The following is a 22,410-nucleotide window of genomic DNA, read 5'->3' on the forward strand; positions in this document are numbered from 1 at the left end:
GCAGCAGATTCTGACCTTCCTGTGCTGCACTGCTCCTCCCTGGGTGTCGTCTTTGATGTGGGATTGACGGGGTCATTAATTAGCCAGTTAGTGTTCAGTGCTGCATGGAATATTACAGGAGACACCTGTCCATTTGGCAGAAGAGTTTTCACCAAAAAGTCCAAGCGGCCTGTGCTGCAGTGGCATTTCTCATGTACGTTTACACTCTGTCAGCGCATGTCAGTAAACGCACTATCCATTCAGGCCACTCTTCAGTGTCTTCATCAGCCTTCCTAGAACGTTTACATGGTTGACTTCTATTTAAATGATCTTTCTAGATATATTTTGTGTATAAACAGCCTAACCATCCTGGATGTTCTTTGAAATATTCGATTACATTTTAACTTTTACCTAATACATAGCATTTAATTTTAAGTAAAAGTACTTCATCTGCAGCTAAATGTATTCTGTACACTGAATTCATTGACGTGGGGTATCTTATTTAATGTTATAAGCTGCTGTCAGCTGTGTTAGTCTGACATTGCCCCCCACACTGTGACCAAAATAACTCTGGTCACAGTTGCATAGACCTACAACCAATCAGAGTAAAGTCAAATATGACTCAGTGTAGCAACAAACACGATTAGCATAGTTCTTCTGTTAAACAAAATATTAAATCCTTGAAAATCCTGTAAAACCAAAACATACAGTTTCTGAACTGAACATCTGTCATTGAAAGTCATTTCTCAAGTGCAAAAATAATTAGACTTGTTGCTTCCTCTTGTGGCTGAGGCACAAATAACATGTTATCACCAACTGAGTTTAGACACAGTGATGTGCATTTGGTCAGCAGTATGAGCCCAAAACACAATCACTGTAGTTATGCAAACAAAATGAAGGGGCATACTTTTATGTTCCACTATGACCAAGGAATTACGTAGCAGCACTGTAGCAAACATTTGACCCACTAATAAAAAATGTTAAGTCATAAAAATTTGTTCTGCATGAAATGTACTCATGATGCTTGTGTTCTATTATAGGTTAAGTCATGGAACCAACACAACAAATGTAGTTGATAGGTTTCAAGCTTTTAGGATTCCTATTAGAATAGGATTGAAACATGTTTTGGAAAAGTTTGTAGCTTGTCATTCCCGCTGTGGGAATTTTCAACTCTGGAGGAGATCAAACAATCAAGTGTAGCTGAGTCTTTCGGCAGTCAGACCACAGGCCAAAGAAATCAATAGCATCCAAGAATAGCTGAATCCGTTGAGGTGGCTCAGAGTTTCAACAGAGTACAGTTGCCCCACAACAAGAAGACTCAAAGCCACTGGGAATTCACTGGAAAACTAGGGTTTTCTCTCCACAAACTCTTTATGTTCTTTTTCAATCGCTCTCGTTTGTCTCCTTTTCGTTTTTGTCTCTCCAGAAGTGTGAATATTTCACTTTACCATAACAAGCACAGAATCAGTATTTGCCTCTGCTCCTGCTGCCCCACCTCTCATCGGAATCATCCACATCTTTGTATGTAGCACACTTTTATGTCAAATGTGTACTTGACAACAACAGCTAAACAACAGTAAGAGTTGAAATTCTCCAAACATGTTGCAACTCAATTACTCAGGTTTTTTGTAAACATTTGTTTTACATTGGCGGTTGTGGCTGAGGGGGTTGGGTGGGCGTCCTGTAACCAAAGGGTCGGCAATTCGATCCCAATTTTCCCCATCTGCATGCTAAGTGTCCCCGGGCAAGATACTGAACCCTGATTTGCCCATAACAAAGTGCTGCACTCTATGAATGAGTGGCAAAGCACCATATAAATAAAGACCATTTATATTGGTTGGATTTTATGGCAATTTAACAGGGGATAATCAGCGGCGTCATGAAATGAGGATATTTGTCTTTTAAACTCGTAGTACTTTGTAGTTTTAAAAAAAAAATCCAGAAATAGTATTCATCCATTTTAACACACCTGGAAACTCATATCAATTTGCACTAGTCATGTACATGCAAGTGTAAACAAAAGGCGGTTTGCCCTCTCTGTTTGCTGAGTTGCAGGAAGTGTTACAGTGAGAAACAGCAATGATACACAGCACTTCAGGCATTGATGCGGCACTACTGGTCTTCTTGTGGCATGGACAAATTGGATGTGTGCTATAGTCAAGGTGTAATCTGGATGCGAACCTAAAGTGGCCCATGTTGTAAATGACGTTAAGGGTTCAAATAGCACAAAACTAATTTGGGTCACCTTTGGCACATTTGGTTGACATGCAGTATTGCTATGGCTTACTTGTGGCCCAGATCTGGCAAACAGGCAAATAACCAAGTGCTATCATTCCATGCTGTATGTGGGGCAGATGACAGTGTGGCAGTGTGACTGTGTGGACCAAATCTGGGCCAAAGCAAAACTAGTGTGGGGGGTGTGGCCTTGTGGTTAGAGTGGTGGTTCTCAAACAAGAAGGTTGCCGGTTCAAACCCCACTCTCTCCCATCTGCATGCCGAAGTGTCCTTGGCCAGATACTGAACTCCTAAATGGCCCCTCATAAATGTTGAGTGTACTAATTGTAAGTTGCTTTGGACAAGAGCGTCAGCTAAATGACATGTAATGTAATGTAGTCGTTGAGTCATGGCTGATAAGAACCGATCAGGAAGCTGGCATCAACAATATTATTTCCAGTAGTCTCAGCTTCTGTCAGTCTCAACTAAACCGCAATACCAGAGTTTCCACCTACAACAGGGCCACCTGCATTTCCCAAAATAGTGTGGACACCACATAAATCAAAGACGTAGCCTGAGAGTTGGCTCTTAAGAGCTTTTCACAAAGCTGCCGAAGGGCTGCTAGTGGCTCCTCACTATGTCCACAACGATTGCTCTTTGACAGACGAGGGGTCAGAGAATCTGAAATGAAATATTTTTCAAGTGGAGTCTGAAGACTAAGTAGAATTAGAGATAGTCTCCAGCTGTGTAAATTGTGTCCAGTGTTTGTTTTTGCTGTTGAACTGACAGGTCCCCTTTTTTTCCACGAGTTTCTCTTAAATCTTCCAGTTAGGAGCTACAGCACTCATGGCCTTGAGGTATTTATGTTGTGACAGATTAATTTAATTCATACAAACTGCGAGTTGCCCCTTTTTTCAAGACTTAGGTGACAATGACCGTGGTTCACTTCCCCATTGCACTTCCAATCCAACATTGAATTGAATTATTTTGACGCAAAACCACTAATGACTTGCAAAAATAAATGATATTGGAGGGTTTATGATTTAATAACCAAAGCTGCACATCAGGTGAATTACACTTGTTGCTGTGTGAAAGAGTGAAATCAACCATGTTGATTATGCATCTGGAATATATTATTGAAAACTGACCATGGATATGCCACATACATGCAACCACATTAAGATCTTGTGAGACAGACCACTGTCGGCACTCACTGCCTCTTTTTTACATCTTTTGTTCAGTGTGCATCCAAGCTTGAACAGATAATATAAACTGTCGTCTCAAATCATTCACGCATTTTAATTACAGTGTATGGATCTGAATGTGACAACAAGTTGGCTACACACACAATAATCCTGGACTCTTTGTATGTGTTTGTGTTTTTGGCACCTGCTAACACAGGTGTGGATTAATCAGTCCTCAGTGGTGAACATGTCAACATCATCAGCCCAGAAGCAGTGTAATGATGAGTAAAAACACTATAGGAATGGGTGAGCACTTACATACTGGGAGAGTGGGACTGCAGTGGCAGTCAGTGGCACAGAGGCATCAGTCAACAGGCATAACGTGGCGGTTTTGATTTTATCAACACACTTGGTTCTTGATGCAGCAGATTGATATTCTACTACAGGTTTAGACCAAGTGAAATATAATGGAAGCCAATTGTGTAACAAGCTTGAAAATTCACTTAGAGCTGCAACTAGGTTATCTGCTCTGAAGTAGCCCTCCACTTTCATTTTATTATAAAAATAATTCTAATACGGTTTGAGGTAATGTGCCTGACTGGGCTAAAGGCTGTCTGGAGAACACATACACATGCACACAAACACACACACGCACAAAACTTCCCCTAAGAGGCATTTTTACCATCTCCGGTTTCAGGGATCACTGATCCATGACAGCTTGGTCGTATGATGATGGAAGGGGCATTGGAGCACAGAAACGTCTCATGACCTAAACAAGAATAGGGATTGCTTGGGTAACAGTAGTGTTCCACATGACAATATTCTGTACTTAACTTTGATTTTACTTTGTCAGTTCAATTCAACTCTGCAGTGCAGCTACAACACTGATTGTGCATTAGGAGAATAGAAGGGAATGAATAGAAAGCCTCATAGCTCCCACGTCCTCTCAGCTGTAACAGAAAAGCTGTCCCGTACACAGCCACTGCACTGGAAAAAAGTGAGTCTCTGTGGCAGAGCTGGAGTCTGATAGATCCACGCCCTGCAGCAGTTGGTCTTCGGTTAACAGAGACAAAGCTGGCATTAAGCGTTTTGGCCTGTAAACTGTTAGAATGAAATATGATAGAATCTCCTCATAATCACTAAAAGACAAAATAAAGTCAACATATACATCTGTTTAAATTTTCCATATTATTACAAATTATAAAAATATATCAAATGCCAGGGCTTAAGAGACATTTTTGTTTTATATCAAATTATCTTTGTTTGTTAAGTTCAGTTATTTTTTGTTTGTAGACAACGTCACTGGGGATTTGGTGCAGAACAAAACATCTTTTTTTCCTGAACTTACAGACAACTGTACTAATCTATGTCCAGTAGAGGTCCTGGTGTGAAGTGGGCAGTTTTCTATAAATACGCCATACATAACAGATCAATCATCAATGTTAAAACTAATCGATGTGATTTACCCCAACACATCTTGTGACCTCTGACTGTGTGAAAGCAGTTGTACAAGGGTTACATATTCATGGCAGTTTGCACAGTTTTTGGTGGTGACAAAGCAGCTCCGCAAGTCTATAGAGAAACTAACCAAATTATGTCACTTTTATATACAGAGATGCTTTTACTACTTAGATTGTATATACATTAATACTTGTTTGATAGTCAGAGGGATCCAAGTGTCTGTAGTCATCACAGGGTTGGTTGTAGACATTTTTGCACTGCATCTCAATCCAGTCAATATTTATGTATTTTAAAATCACTTAAAAGATCATTTCTCTTGAAATTTGTCCTTCATGTAATGAGACGAAAAAGACGGTTTAAATGTAGAATGTCAGACCTTTACTTTATGTGGAGGTGGTTATTATTTTCAAGTCCTCTTGCTAACCTTAACCCTCCTGGAGTTGCCACATGCAGATATTATACAAAGCCAGTAAAAAAAAGAGGTAAAAGCAATTCTTAAAGTATTAAGTGTATTTGACTTTCACACATACAAAAACCACAACGTGCATTACATCAGTAAAAAATACACTTCAAATTCACAACAATGAAATGAGGACAGAGCAACAAAAACAGTCCTGAACACAGAGGAAAAGTCAGGGAAAAGCAATAAATAAAATATAGCAGTGATTCAGAGAATCACCATAAGACATTTGGAATTTTCAACTGCTTCATAACTACATAACAGGAGTGTTGGGTAGTACTGGGGAAAGCATCCCATAAATTAGGTGTAACAGCTTGAAAAACGTGGTAACCTCAGGTTTTATAGCGGGTTCAGAGAACAGACAGTCATTTTTGCTAACATGATCTAAGAGCCTGATTGGCCATATAAGTGAGGATGAGGTCAGCAATAGACTGCTGGGTATTTGAGATTAACATTTAAGGATCAATTATATGAGTTTCTGTCGTATGTGTGTTTAGCTGAAGGCGGTTGCTAGCTATCCAATAATCTTAATTGCATACAAACATTCATTATAAAAGGCCGGTTCTTTCATCTCTGCTGAGCACTTCTCAATCTGTTGGTGTGATTGCTGGTTTCTTAGTAACCTCCCTGACCAAGTGTCTTTCTGCCCAGCTCTTCTATTTAGACAAACTACCTCCATTTCACAATTCAGGCCAGGCCAATGTTCAACTGGGAACTCTCAACGCTTTAGAAATTGTTTTAAACATTGGCCTGATCTATGTCTCTTGTATTTGAAATAATAGATGTCTTAAGAGAGTTTATTGGACTTGGCAGATATTAATGGCCAATAGCCATTAAACCGGTAGACAACATGTTTCTGTTCCATAACTTACAGACAACTGTACTAATCAGGGTCCAGTAGAGATCCTGGTGTGAATAGGGCAGTGCATATACTGCCCATAGTAGGCCCATATAGCTCAATTATACATCGATCTATAATTTAGATCAATGTTCACACCAATAGATGTAGAAGTGAGTGGAATTCTTAAACCACCTGAAGCTGTGAATTGGACTGGAAATGTGGACTGTGAGTTTAGGACATTCAAGCACCATTTTATGCTGTACCTGCAGGCTATTGGACTAGATACTAAACCAGACCCTCGGAGGACCCCAAGCAGTGGAGATATTCAAGACGTCTGTGTGTGCGGGTGTTGATGATAAGGATAAGAAATACAAAACCTTTATGCTATGTGCTTTGTCCATGCCTGCAGCAGCCTGAAGAGAGCTTTGATGCTTTTTTGAGGTTTCTAATAATCTTGTATCTAATGTTCACACTTAGCATTTTTTACTTGAATTATTTATTTATTTATTTACTCTATTGCCTTTTTATATTTATTTATTCTCTTGTCTAACTCATTCTGACTTGCCTGTTGCTGTAACAGCTGAATTTACCTGGTCTTTGGATCAATAAAGTGTTATCTTAAGCGAGACAGTGCCTTAACTGGTGCTGTGTAGATATGCATGGCCAGTGCATTAGCCCTGCTTATATTTGCAGTTGTTCCAGATGGACAAAATACATTGCTATGTTACGAAGCATATGCAAACTAGTCCTGCTCAAGAGGGTCTACTGCACCAACACAAATCCTTAGAACAGTGTAGAGTCAATTGTGGGTCAGTACCCTGACATATTCAAAGGGTTTGGTTTCTTACCTTTCACCTACAAGATACAGCTAAAAGATGATTCAGAGCAAGTCGTCCATGGTCCCAGGAGGGTTCCAGCGGACAAACTGGACTTGACTGAATGAAATCACTGGTGAGTCATCAAAAAAGTGGAGGAGCCAAAAGAGTAGGTGAATTTGATGGTGTGTGTCACAGAGAAGACCTAACGAGGACCAATGTGTATGCATGGATCCTAAAGATCTGAATGTCAACATAAAGAGAGAATATGTCCTTCCCACATTCTCAACAGAGACAGACAACAAGTCGTTAATAGCTATCATAAAAAAAAAAATTCTGTGATATGTCACCAAAAATCCAAAGACTGATGATGAAGCTACAGCGCTATGATTTCAACCTGATCTACACACCTGGTAAGCACATTGTGCTTAGTGCTGCTTCAACAGGAGAAACAACACAAAGTGAAGCACACAGCGAGAGTTCCACAGAAACTGATGTCAATCTCCATGTGAACCTGATAACTGAGTCACTGCCTGTGTCTGCCATGAAATCCAAGCAGATAGCAGCTGAAACAAAGAAAGACACAAGCCTACAGAGAGTCATCAAAAATCTGAATGAGGGTCGGCCTAGAGGTGACTGTCAACAGTATTACAACATCAGAGTAGAGCTGAGTGTTGTTAACGCCCTTCTACTAAGAGGGACAGAATCGTCATCCATCAGTCACTGAGACTAGAGATGCTGAAAAGACAGCACAAGGGGCACCTTGGTAGAAAAATATAAGAGGAGGGCCAGAACAGCCGTTTGTTGGCCAGTAACTAATTAACTGGATGGTGTCAAGCTGTGAAATCTGTCTAAAGCATCAAGTTAAACTGCCAAAAAAGCCTATGATGATAACATGAGCCATGGTAAAAAGTTGGGACTGATCCTATTCTACTTGGATGAAAAGAATTACCTTCTGGTGATTGATTATTTTTTCCGACTATCCAAAGATGGTGTTCCTCCCCAGCATGTCTGCCACCTGTACGATCACTCCCACGAAACTAACTCAGACCCACTTCTGGATCATGCATGGCACAAGAAATGGAATAGATTCCTCAAGAACAGCAAAACCTTACAATACTGAGAGGAACGAATTATGATGTCTTTAGATGCCAGCATTGTCCCTATGTGTTGTGAATGTGCCTCTTTTAACACTCAACAGTGTGGAGGTTGAATGCAAAGTTGCCTTTACTGAAAGGAGTAGTTCTTTGGGAACTGACACTTGAAAAAAAGAGACCAGTGTTAAAAGAGTTTTCAGAACAGTGGAGTTGAACACATCTTTTGGAGACTCTGTATATTTATAGCTTGAGTGAGACTGACACTTTGCAAAGATATCATTGTTTTTACTGCTCCAGGGCGCCTGCGGCTCAGGAGGTAGAGCGAGTCGTCCACAAACCAGAAGGTTACAGGTAAAATAAATGATGTTGTTGTCCTTAAACTCAACTGCAACAGCAAAATGTAATGGATCTTGCACTTGTAGTATATCCACTTTTACTGACTACAGAATTATCAAACACTTGGTTAAGATTATTAAAAGATCCAGTTCGGGTTCAATACAGGAAAAAAGCACTGTGACCTCAGGCACATGTTGTTTATTACCATGCAAGCAAAACCACCATCTTTCCCAGATCTTAACCAGAAGCACATAGTTTGCCTCAACCCAACCAGAGGCTGTTACTCTAGAGGTGAGGCTTGGCCTGTGGTGTGACATAAACTTACACCCATCATACACCCCAATAAGCCCATGGCGACTCAACTGCTGTTTATACACTCTGCAGTCCTCCATATGTTCTGATGAGTTCCACACTTTGAAAAGCCCCTGGTATGTTGCATTTCAAGACACAGCAATCTTATCTCATTATAGATGACACGACTAATGAGGCTTTCTAACATTGCCCTGCATTAGCCAACGGCCCCTTCTGCACGTGCAAGTGCCATGCATCAGCTGTCAGACTAATCAAGCAAGGCTGCCAACCTTGCATGCTAAAGCCTTTTTCTAATTAGAGCCCTCTGATCTGATTTGAGATCCTTTCCTTGGTCCTTGGGCTGATATGTTGTTGACAATGGCTGCAGTGACTGACACAGCCTGAGTAAACACTTCACGTCATCTTTCAGATGTTACGCATACAATTACAAACATTAATAAATGTGTGTGATAGATGCTGTAACAAGGGATTTTCATGCATGGTATATAATTACCATTAACCCTAAGGACATCATTTGGATGTCCACATTAACTTTCAACTGATATATCCACTTATGGCCACTATGTACTCCAATTATTAAAGAGAGCCAGCAAAGCTTCATACTATTGACAGTTTGTAGTTCACTTAGTCAACCTGATTCCCATTTTTGTTATGGGAAACTTTCAAATTGTCATAGAAATACCACAACTGTTATAATGGGACACGAGTATGAAAATTTGGTCAGATAGTCGAAAGTATGGCAACAGAACAAACTTTAGCTGCTTGAGATAAGACTGCCTTGTTTTGTTTTTCTTCACTGTTTTTAAGGTCAAGAACTTTCACACTAAAGATTATTATCTTTTTTCCTGCAGGTGTCGAAGCTGAGGACTAACAGGACAAAGACAAATTGAACAGAGGACTTCAAATATCAGCATGCAACAGACAGCTTTACTCTGAACAGGTTCTTTGAGGGACTGCTAGCTGACATTAAACTAAATGGGTGACTCCTGCACCCACCATAATATTCTTTCGTGACTTGCAAATTACAGCGAGGACACAACATTAACATTGTTCCCTGTTATAATCTTGGATCATACTGGAATATTGGGATTCGGATCCCGTCGTGGATGAGTTTCCATTTCCACCCTGGAAGAAGCCATCTTTCTAAAGTTTACAGTAGCATATTTTTTTTCTTTCACATCAACACTCCCTGATGATCACAAGGGAATATGTCACTCTTGTTTTGGTGGGCTCTTGTTTCCTGTTGGACTACAGCTCCCAAAGTGCTCAGCTCCAGAGCAGAACTAAGGGTGCGGTAATCATAGACAGGGGGGCAACTGGACCCAAAAACATGAGGGAGTCTGTCGACGAAGTGACGTCTACAGTGGGTCGGATGAGGCATAGGAGACATGGAAGGTCAAGGGCCCAACGTATTAAAAGAGGATGGGTGTGGAACCAGTTCTTCGTCCTGGAGGAGTATATGGGATCTGAACCGCAATATGTTGGAAAGGTAAGAAGCCTAAATATGAAATTCAATATCCAAGCAAGTTATATCCCAAATTCACAAAATAAGCAAGTTGGTGTTTTTAGTTTGTCTTTTTACTTTGCATGGGTAATTGTGTACAATGTTATTTCTACTACAGTATTCAGAGCCAATAAAAGAGTCAGAAGAAAATGTAATTCCAGAAATAAAAGTCCCCAGTTTATGAATATATTGAATAGTTCATGTTTTTAGATTATATTTAAAATAGTTAATTTAGTTGTGGAAACACCATAATTCAATTAATGTATTGTTAGTGTTATTATAATGTAGCATAGTGCTCATTCAGTAGAGTACTTGCATTAGCTGATCATGCTCAATCAATGAACAGTAACAGGCTCATTTCACTGATATTGTACTAGCATCTATCGTCCATCATATTCATAGTCACACAGAGGGGTCATCTAGTTCAGAATTTTCTCACAATTACTCGGAAATATGGAACCACTGATGCTTTCATTGGTAATTTAACAATAGCCTTTTATACAGAGATCCAGAAATATTGTTGTTAAGTGGATTCTTTGATTAAAGGTAGAACAGCAATGCCCCCTCGTTCCATATTCATACTTGTTAGGGGAGAGCGGGGTAATGTGGGACATCGGCTAATGTGAGACATGCCCTGTATCTAGGCAACGGAACATATTTGTGGTCATGAAGGAGAAGTTGGTGCTGGTGCTGTGGAAAGTATGTTTTTTCATGCTTTGAACTTAATCAACTGTTGTGTCAAAACAAATTGAATCAGGTAGAAAAACGTATATCATACATGTTGGTGAACTTCCAAAATAAAATACCATGTGATTGATGCTAGCTGAAGATTAGCCTGAATTGCTAAGAGATGTTGTTTTTTCTAAAACGGTGGCTGTGGGTTAACCATGAAGCACAAGTTAAGTTTAGTCTTCAACATATTTTAGTGTTATATTACCTTACATATGTTTTATTTTGAATGTCATCAACATTGTATAAAAAGCCATCATGCCAAGAAACTATACACCAGGAAGACAACCTGGGGCCAAACACCCCTCGCAGAGATGGAGAGTGCAGCTGCTGAGGTCATGCAAGGAAAGAAGTCCTTAAGAAAAGCTGGACGGGATATAAATATTGGTAAGACAACCCTCAAAAGATTCATAAAGAAAAAGGAGAAAGGGAAAGTAAAATCAGTAGCATGGGGTGCAGTAGCTGAGGTAAAGAGAATATTCACAGATGAGATGGAGGAGGAGCGTGCCAAACACTTGAAACAACTAACTGACCAGTTCCATGGCCTGCTCCAGTTGAGTGCCGTGAACTGGCATTTGAATATGCAGAGAAAAACAATATCCCTGTCCCTGCCAATTGGACAGAGAAACAATGTGCAGGTAAGCTAGGGTGTGCAAGAGATCACATGAATCATAATAATCATAAATGTGCTTAATTGTCCAATCCCCATGATTCTGTTACTAGTCCGATATTAGTTTTGGAATGTGCGGTGGTCAATCTAGCTGTCAGTATTTTAACTATTACAACATGTGTTGTAATGGTAGTTTTAGCCGGGGTAAAGTGAGCCAGGGTAAAGTGAGACACAAGACCACATTTTTAAAAACAATCATATTTAACTGCCCTTTGTCCTGAAGTCATTCTGATCATCTCCGTTGCTAGAAAACATCCTGAATTAATGGGAAATGTGTAAATCTTACTGATATATCGTTTGTGCTCGCCTAGAGGGGAGCAAATGTAAAACATTTCCCACATTAACCCGCTCTCCCCTAAACAGAACAGCAAAGAGAAGTAAGACTTCGGGCCTATGTTAACAATGAGAGCAAAGTGGTACCCAGCGCAAACCAAGTATCTTGCTAGTTTCAACACTTTCTACCTGTGCATCACCTGCATTATATGAATAGCAAATGCACCTTCTCCCATCAGATACAGACTGTTGGTTGTTCATGATCTTGGGGGCAGCTGGACTGAATATGCCTCCCCGCATATTGTACCATTACTGACAATAACTCCTCAATTAATTTGTCATTGCTGCTTCCTTCATCCCTATCAGACATTTAATCAGACAATACTTTCAACATTGAAGCACTTCTCCAATACGTTAGAAACAATTTCTTCTTACGATTGTTGTAAATATTGTTGATGTGCTCATCTACACGCTGCATCATAATCGTGATATGTGAAACAATAAAATTTGATTGATTGATTGAAAAGGTGTGGTCAGGTGCATCCTTATCTTGATGTAAACATGCAGTAGAATCTTTCTGGAGAGTTTCTAAGATCTTCTGAACTTAATGCCATGAAGAAGTGAGGCTGATTTAAGAGCTAAGGAGGAACCGTGTGCTTCTTAAGAGTCTAAAGTATACTGCAACACTATAATCTAAAATGTCATGTTTCAAAGATTTAACTTGAGTTATTTGGAGACATGGCTTAAAAGTAATGTTTATAAAATCTCTGCCTTTATGTTTTTTTTCTCAGCTCTTTATTTTCTAACCACAGAAAGACTTCCTCACCCATGCTCCATATGATGAAGCTCAGGATGTGGCTGTGAATGTGATCACTTTGGCAGACTGACTTGCCAGCAGCTCTCCGCTGTAGACTGGCAGCAGCTTTTTCTCTGCAGGAAGCCTGGGACCTGCAGCTGGCAAACACAGAGTGAGAGAGATTGAGAGAGAGAGAGAGAGCATGTGCGTGTGTGTATGACAGAGAGGTAAAGAAAGGGCAAGAGGCAGAGAAAGACCTGGATTGTTGTTGGCAATTTAAATAAGCTGAAGTATTAGGTCACATTCTCTATTAGGTCACAGCTGGTGCGGACACAGCACCAGCTGTGACCTAATAGAGGTCCTTCTGAAGAGGCTAATAGAGGCTAACCTAATAGAGCTCGGGGAAAACAGAGAACTCAATCTGATATTTGCGGTGAACACCCTTTGTCTTGAAAACAGCATTGGTTCTTCTCAGTGGACCTACACTCAGTTTCACTGTACTTGTCAGGAGGGTTGGTTCAAAGCATCTCGGAGAACCTGCCATAATTGTTCTGTCATTTCAGTCTGTCTCAATGTCATGTGTCTCTCCATGTGATCACAGAATAACTCCATGATGTTGACATCAGGGTTCTGATGCGGGGCCCCTTGTTCTTCATTGATCTAGTCCTGTGCTGGGCTCATTGCCCTGCTGCAAAATGAATTATTCAGACACCTCCCTGAAAGCACAGTGTGATGGGTAAAAGGTGAAAGGGAATGTGTGTTTTAATTGTAACTTTTTTTAACTTCTAATGTGCAGATGCAGTGATATAAAGTCCCTGATAATAAAAAGCTAATAAAATACTAGCGGTATAGAGTAAACAGGGTCATTTTTGTTAAATTAATCCATGCTAACATCTCATTAGCCAGGTTTAATTAAATCATACTTTTAAGAATAAGGTTAAGGTGTGAGCTTAGCTTTTTATTGTTGACTGCTGTGGCTCAGGAGGTCGTACCACGTCCAGTAACCACAAGGATGGTGCTGCTGTCCTTGAGCAACACAATGAAACCCAAATTGCTACTGATGGCTGTGTCGTCAGTGTATGAATATGTGTGTGAGATCGCGTGAAGGTAACTTGACCAGTTGTGATGGCATTGATCCAGCTCTGTAACTGACTATGCCACTGGCTTAAATGTGCAATATGCTTTGAGTGGTAAATAAGACTGGAAAAGTACAAGAGATGTTTTTTATTTTTTATTTTGTTGTAAATTTAATCTGTAATACAATAGAGTGGACACTAGTGCAGTGTCATTACAAATACAAATGATTGAATTATTATTTCAATTATTGTTATTATATTTGACTGTGCTAGTAACAAGGTGATTATATTCTGTTCTATATTCTTAACATCATCAAAGTGAATGCATGACAAAAAGGAATTTATGTGACTAGCTCCAGGGAATTTAAGATTAAAACATATTAGTTTCAAGACTAAGACCCTGCTGCCATGCTAACAGATCTGAGATGCCGCACTTGATTACTGGTGCTTTGAGCTACATGCTAGTTGGCCTGCTATAGAGAGGATTTGCTACCAGCACTACCAGCTTGTCCTACTGTTTCAGCCCAGCAGGCCGCATTGTTAAATTGTTCAATTCATCACTGGCACAAAATGAAAACTAGAATAGTCTTTCCTAATTAGAACCAATGCACAGCAGGCTGTGAGTATTGGATATTATCAAATACTGTTTTAAATTTCACAGCAATCCTTTGCTTGGTGAGATTCTATCTGGACAGTAATTAAAAGTGAAACGTTCTTCCATTGTGGATTGTTGCCAGGAGGTGGAGGGGTTCTGCAGTGTAGTAGATACTTTTTAATAAACTGAGGAAGCCGATGAACATTTTTACCGACCTGCTGACCCTGATCAAAGTTCGCTACAGACTTCAAGGGGTCAGAAAAGTAAACCACAAAGTTTCATTAGCTTTTTTCATATTAAATACTTCATATTAGATTTTACTCATCTAAGTATATAGCAATATAAAAATATAATGACAAATGGGGGCTCGTCTGTTTCACGCTTTTCCTCTGCGTTTGTGAATGACTTGATAGGCAGCGACAGCGATTTTTGTGAATGAGACCTGTGCTCAGGTAATGTGTGAGTGTAGTCTGACGTCACACACCAAGTCAGCTGTGCGCCTCATGTTTTTTATGAATGAGCGGCGTAGTTTGGTTCTGGGTTTCAGTAAGTGCTCTGACGCTGTTGTGAGTTGGCTTGTTTCTGTAATTCTCCTTGTTGCTGTGCCGGGTGTTTCCTTGTGTCATTTAACTCGAGTGAGACTGTATACAGTCATAAGTTGCTGCTGTTCTGTACCCGTTAGGCTGAAGGCTGGACTTCCTTTGGAGTTTGTTGGGGTTCGGTAGTGTGGTGTGAAAGTGGTTAGAGCAGTTGTCTTGTGAGCACGTCCGAGGCTGCAGGTGGAGTCGCCAGTTTGGTTGTTTCACCAAGTTTGCGGGATTCAGTGCATAAATACCCACCACAACTAGCATCTCAAGACTATGGGGAGTTTGGTGAACGGGATGTAGACACGTTTGTCTCTCTCTTTGAGCGCGTCGCCAACAGTAGAGACTGGACAGATTCTGAGCGAACATTATTGTTGCAGTGTGTGTTATCAGGTAAAGCTCAGGAGGCGTACTCCGCGCTGAGTATTGCTGCTAGTAAGATCTACGAGATGGTTAAAGCTGCCGTGTTAAAAGCATACGAGCTGGTGCCTGAAGCATATCGCCAAAGATTCAGATCATGGGAAAAATCACGTAAACATACTCACATGGAGTTCGCAAGAGAGTTAAAGGGGACAATTAATTTGCCTGAATAATAAAAAAAATAATAATTACAATAGGGCCTCCCGACGGAGGTTCTCGGGCCCTAATAATAATAATAATCATCATCATCATCCTTTGGAGTGCAAATTGAATTTGTTTAGGTTCCTACATATTTGGACATGTAAAATTGTAAACAGCATTTCAAATGTGTAATTACATGACAAGGTCCCTGTTAGATAATTCTATGTCCTTATAAAGATTATTGATATCGTCTTCCGTCACACATTTATTCTGATGAAGGTCTATGAGATCAGATTTTCCATTCTGATTAAAACTTTACATTGCAGTCCTTCTCCCTGTCGAGTGTAGTGTTGCATGTGTAGTATTTTAGTCAAGGCATACTTTTCTTGTAAAAATATTCTGTGGTGGAGACGATTCCATATTAGGAAAGACCTACATTCGATCATAAAGCTGTTTTAACAACCAGCTTAATGAGTGAATGATGGTTCTTCAGCTGTAAAGAGGAAAGGAGGATTTCAAGGCATATGTCCTTACTCATGTGCAGCAGGATGCTGTGAGCAATTCTGGGACGGACTAATTAAAAAAAAAACTGCTTGGCTGACAAATCCATATCTGTTAGTGATTCACTGTGACCATTTAGCAACAGGCCAGTTTCCACTGCTCATAATCAGCAATGGACAGGAGGGTGAGGTGCAGAATAATGATCCAGTCCACAATCAACAATCTACACTTTAAAATCAGGGCAGTATGTGTTTGTTTCCTCTCTCAAGACTCTGATCAGCAGCTGTGATCTCTCCTGATACAGATCATTGCTTTCAGTACCTCCAGTGTAAATGATCCTCACATAAAAATTCAAACAATCAAGTATCTCCTCTAACAAACACTTGAAAATACCTAGTTCTATTTAAGTTGAATCTGCATAAGATGAAGATGAAATACAAAAGAACAGAATTGTTCTTCATTAATATTATGATCAGATTCTGTATATTCCTATTGGTTTATTCTGATACAAGTGCATCATAGTGTTTTCATCTAACACATTTGATGTGATAGTAATGGTTAATATTTAAATGCACATTTACCAACTATGAATCAATGATGAATTCATATGCTTCTAATATTTGACTTCACTTGTTCCATTATCTGCTATGGTCATTGCAAATGCAAAAGTTGTGCTGTTGCATGCAAGGGAGCTGTTGAAGACTCACACCAGAAATGAATGAGTCCTGGTTTTATATTTGTATTAAGTACGTGAAGTATCTAACCAACGTTAAATACATCAGGTGAATGTAAGACAGTGAACAGTTGCTGCTGGATCAGTGGGGTTTTATATTTAAGTTTCGCCATTGCTGAGAAGAGGTGCAAGACATCGAGAGATGCGAGTAGCCAGATGATTAGATAGGTTGGAAAAAGACTTCAGCTGAAAGGTAAATGGAAGAGAAAATGAAGGTGAACGATCAAATTGTTACGCAGAATGGTAATTGAAAACATCGATAACAGATCTTCACTGAGGGATAATTATTGGCTGTTCAGATTTCAAATAAATAAAACTGATACACATCAAAATAAAGTGATTTAGATCATCTGTATCATCTGGTACATGCTGTATATCAGTGCTGGAGTGTGGAACACAATCGTGTGTCCATTCTGTAGCCGTGCCATCTGCTCGCAAACCTTCAGAGTGGTTCTGCTGCTGCATTGGGGATATGATGTATATTAAAAGACAGCCCTTGCAGTTAACAAGTGTATTAAAGCAAACAGAAAATGAAGCACAGACAGCATGGTGAAGTTTTGCAACACTTCACACCCTATGATCAATCAAAAACCAGAAAGTGTATACTTACATAATGTAGCACATGACAAATGATCTGCATTCAGCTTGATAGGATACTTATTTGAAAGGCCTACAAAGTCTAAACCACAAGCCTCTCAGCTGAGCTGGCACCATGACATCAATACCTACACATCAACCATGACGCACAAATATGGTCTCTTTAGGCTGATAAGTGTACATGACTTTTACACAGTGGTCTGTTTCGCTCCAGGCTGACTTTGTGGTAGTTGAAAACAAAGAGAGTGCACTTACAAGCAACTTCTCTAAGCCCTGTAGTCTTCTGTTGGCCCAACTACCGGCAGTTGGGAGAACACGTGCAAGAGTTAAAGAGGCAGTCAGGCTAAATAAACCAGGCTCTAATCATTCCCAGCCACAGAGGTCTCGTGCCCAGGGGCTCCTGATTAATCTGTTGTTGGTGCTAATAGGAGGGTTACAGCTTTATTATCACAGGAGGAGGCTGTGAGGAAGGAGGGGGGCCTAGGGAATCAGATGACCTTATACCACTTGGAGTTTTAGGCAGAGCTTTAAGTCATAAAACTTCTGGCTGGATCTGTGAAGGCAGGCAGGTTTATCGGCTTGAGGCAAAGCGGGAGTCCTGTCAGGATCTGAGTAGCTTCAAGCAGACACACGCAGGTCTCATTAGTACCAATTTCATAAATAAAAACTATGACCAAGCATGTTAATCCGTGACCTATATTTCCCCCAATACCTACGCTGAGATTAAGATGAGATGGCAGCAATGACAATAACTGTAACTATATCAACATTAAATATTACCCAAACGTTAAGATATTACATAATATCACATCCAGAAAGCCATATTAATCTAACTACTAAAGGGAGTGGTATTACTTACTTCATTAAAAGCTACGTTTAATGGCGGAAGACAGGATTATTTGTTTTAGTTCATATGGATGGTAATGCACTTTGACAAGGTTAATATCATGTAACATAACATACATTAACCTGGTCAAAGTGCATTGAAGTTGCATTAAGTTCAGAAAAGCCTAACTTTTCAAGCTGCAACACAAACATCAGCCAATCAAATCATGTTCACAAGAATTTCATCAAACATCAGAATGAGCTTGGAGACAGGAAGGCAGCTGGTGTGCGTTCATCTTGTTGTGAAGTTTATTTCCCATGTGCTTCACCTCAGCATTGCGTGGAAAGCTAGCTGTCGATTGTGATTGTTGTCGTTAAGATCAACCCAGTCCTGACAGCCCTACTCTGTTAGGTGGCTGTGGATTAGGAAGTAGAGTGGGTTCTCCATTAACCAGAAGGTTGGCAGTTCTATCCCTATCTCCCTTAACCTGCGTATCTAAGTGTCCTAAAGCAAAATGGGGAATTCCAAAGTTCTGCACATGTGTGAATAAATGAAAGGTAAAACTGTACTGTAAGGGTCATAGAGGTCATCAAGTCTAGGAATGTACTGTATAGATATAGAGGTCAGAGGTTAACAAGAGTCTAAATATTACATAAGTAAACGTGATAGGCTAACACAACTCTCCAGTTACCAATTTACTTCTGAGAGGCAAACAGGCTGCACAAATAAAGACAAATCTTCAATTGAGACAGTAGTATTGTCCTAAAAGACCTGTAATCCCTCATTACACTGTGAACTGCATCAAGCACAGACTTTGAATAGGCCACATGCTGGGCTAAATCACTGGATAATTAAGTATATAAAGTCTTGCATGGTCGAAGGTCAGGAGGTTTCTCTGGCTTATATTCTGAAATCACATCTTCTAAAGACGTATATACAGAGATAAGGTAACCAAGCTGAATTGTGGGGATTTGTTTGGCATGCACATCACGTCTCTATGTAAAGGGTTGAAACTGGTCTGGTTACATACTTCCTGATATGAACTCATCTTATGAATAGTTTGGCATGAACATCAATCGAATCCTAACACTTTTGTTTTAAGCCATTAAGTTTGACCTAATTATAATTATACTGTATAAAATGTTGCATCACTGACAAGTGAAAATGCTACAGTTAATGTGTATATTTATTCATATTATAAGACATTACTGTAGCTGTCACAAATGAGAATGCAATCTTAAAGGATAAAGCAGGCTATAATACAATTTTAATTCCTGTCAACAAATACACACTCCCTCGTCTCCCTGGTCAACAGTGTGGCTCATTGATGTGTTTTAATAGATTTTGGAAACAACGGAGCTGCGTGGCACAGAGGAATACTATGTATCAGGCTTTAAAACACACAAACAAACAGACAACAAACTTAGTTAAACACATTTATCAATGTTTTGGTTGGGCATTACTAAAAGCATCAGTAAAGGACTAAGGACTTCTAATAAACTTTCATATCGCACAGAAACAAAATGGTTTCACATTTGATTTCTAGAACCTGGGACAGTTCAGTCTCATAAACTATGTTTTATATTGATTATTTGTTGCTTACTTACATATTTGGCAAGATGCAAAGTTTACAGACATCAAATTTTGTTCTCACCAAATACATCTGAATAAGTAGCACCATGTCCAGTTTTTTTTGTGGTTAAGTTCAGAATCCCACAGCATCTCTTAAAAGGTCCTGGTCTGGTTTGATACAAAACTACTTCATCCTATTGTATTCTAGCCACAGTCATGAATCAGGATGTTTATTTTGTACCTATATTATATTTACACCTATATTTTGTGGTGTAACATTGGTTAACTGTTCCCAAAGTGTTTTTACTGGATTCATATTTGGTGGCTGAGGTGATCACTGAAGTTCAAAGAACTCACTGTCATGTTCATAAGACAGGTTTAGACTTTTGACATGGGCTATTATCCTGCTGGAAGAAGCCATTATAAGGTAGTAATACAGGGATGAGCGTGGTAAGCAACACTTATAGAAAGATAGAAAGTAGATAGAAATCATTATTATTCGGTGTTAAGGCCCAAAGTCAATAAAACTTTCCTCACACCATCGCACATCGTGCAGCAACCTGGGCTGTCGACAGAAAGCAGGTTGGCTCCATGGATTCATGCTGGTGACTACAGATTGTGACTCTACCATCTGCAGCCTCAGCAAAAATCTACATTCATCAGACCAGGCTGTATTTTTCAGTCTTCAACTATCCATGGTTGATGAGTCTTTGTCACTGCAGCCTCACATTTCTGTTCTTGGCTGAGAGTAATGGAAGCTGACGTTGTCTCTACTGTTGTAGATCGTCCACCTCAAGGTTGGAAGAATTGTTCATTCGGTCCAGTCGGGCCATTTTCCTCTGACCTCATCAACCAGGTGTTTCTGTCCACATAACTGCTGCTAAGTGGACAGTTTCTGTGGTTTTTGGCTCCATTCTGAGTTAAAGTTTTATTTGAAAATCTCAGGGGATCAGCAGGTTCAGAAATACTCACACCGGCCTGTCTGACGCATAAAATCATGTCATGGTCAAAGTAACTGAGATCACATTTCTTTCTCTATTTTGAAGTTTGTGCACATAACCTGCAGCTCCTGGCCTGCACCTGCATGATCTACATGCCACTGCTGCCACATGAGGATGGTAGATTGGATAATTACAAAAATTATTAGGTCTTCCAAATTGAAAGTTCTGTAGGTGAATATTATAATGTCAAAACCTAAACTATTGTTGACTTATTGGGAAGGGATCACTTTTACTTACAGAACTGCTTTAAATCACAGGCAGGTGAAATCCAACACGAGAGAAGGATGAAGAATGGCGAGTAGTGACAAAGTGAGAAGGGCTGTGCTACTCATAGGGTTTTTCTTCCATTACATAAACACCTCTAGAGCAGTGGTTCTCAACCTTTTTTCAGTGTAGTACCCCCTTCGAAGAAAAAATTCTGCCGAGTACCCCCTAACCAGCGCAAAGCATTTTTGGTTGAAAGAAAGATGTAATGTGATTTATTAAGCCTTGTAACTAGACACATTCAAATTTAAAACTCCATCAATGTCCATAACATTGCTCATTTGTAGTGGTCTCTCTTGAACTATTACGAAATAAAAAGATATAAAATAACTAAAGACTTTTATTATTATCTCAATATAAATAAAGATTTGTGCACCTCAAAATAATTATCAACTTAAAGTGACCTCTTTTGGGATCATAATAAAGATATGTTCTCAAACCGAACTCATGAACTTAATTATAGCTAAACACTTCTTCCCAAAAAATAAATCATTAACTTAGTTTTAAATAAAAGATTAGCTCAAAACATATTTTTTTAATATTCATCATCTTAAAATATCTTCTTTAAGGATCGAAAAGAATACTGACAGGTTGCTTGTTTCCGTTTGCTTTGGGGAGGCTTTTCGCATCGTGTCTTGAGATGACCTGAATTCAGAAAGTTTCCTCTTAAAAAACTCAGGTGGCTTACCAACATGACTTTCATGTTTTGTCTGGAGATACCGCTGAAGATGTGGTGGCTTAATGCCACTGCTGGCTAATCTCTCCCCACAGAAAAAACATAAAGTGTAAATAACCCAATCTATGTTATTGTTAATATTATTGAAGTGTCTTTCTGTTATTTTATTGTGACATATTTGCACGCTTTAGGGTCATACAATTTTATTTCCGCTTTTGTATTACATGCTTTTATTTTGAAAGGGTACCGGTAGAGACGCGGACTTATTGTTATGAATCATTAACTTCACAACGGAAAACTTTTCCATTTTAGCGCCCCTCCGAAGAGGCACTAGCTCTCACGGTGTTGTTTAGGGAAGGCTCTCTGCTCTGGTTTCGCCATCTTTGGTACTTGTCCCTCCGTGTTTCAGCAGCATTGCTGCTGCACTTCAACTCGACTCCATTGTTGAAGTTTTCAAGGCAGGTGATGACAGGTGATGACAGGTGGCGTGTGCCAGGTTGGGTCAAACCATCGGTATGGGGGAGACTCTGTTTTTTTAGGATAATTAAATTGAAAAGCCTACTGAAATTAAAATTTAGTTCATGAACTTACACTTATATTTTATTGAATATTTGTTAAATAACATTTTTTCAAGGATTTTTGAATGGATGCTAATTTTAAATATATTTAAAAAAAATCTCAAGTACCCCCTGGAGTACCTTCAAGTACCCCCAGGGGTACGCGTACCCCCATTTGAGAATCACTGCTCTAGAG

The 22,410-nt window shown here is 39.6% G+C and overlaps 1 protein-coding gene across 2 annotated transcripts in view; it reads left to right on the forward strand.

The window, feature by feature from the left end:
- The window catches only part of LOC133968568 (cadherin-12-like), a 95,405-nt gene that overhangs the window by 15,259 nt on the left and 57,736 nt on the right, over positions 1-22,410 (forward strand). The window contains exon 2 of one of the 2 annotated variants that reach the window (XM_062404687.1): positions 9,551-10,188. In XM_062404687.1, the coding sequence (XP_062260671.1) occupies positions 9,892-10,188 (297 nt within the window). In that variant the 5' untranslated portion in view covers positions 9,551-9,891. Of the gene's footprint in view, positions 1-9,550; positions 10,189-12,680; positions 12,844-22,410 lie in introns of those variants that run through there. The other variant, XM_062404688.1, reaches the window with a different exon arrangement.

Source organism: Platichthys flesus, chromosome 14, assembly GCF_949316205.1.
Source record: "Platichthys flesus chromosome 14, fPlaFle2.1, whole genome shotgun sequence".
In the NCBI taxonomy this organism is placed as follows: domain Eukaryota; kingdom Metazoa; phylum Chordata; class Actinopteri; order Pleuronectiformes; family Pleuronectidae; genus Platichthys; species Platichthys flesus.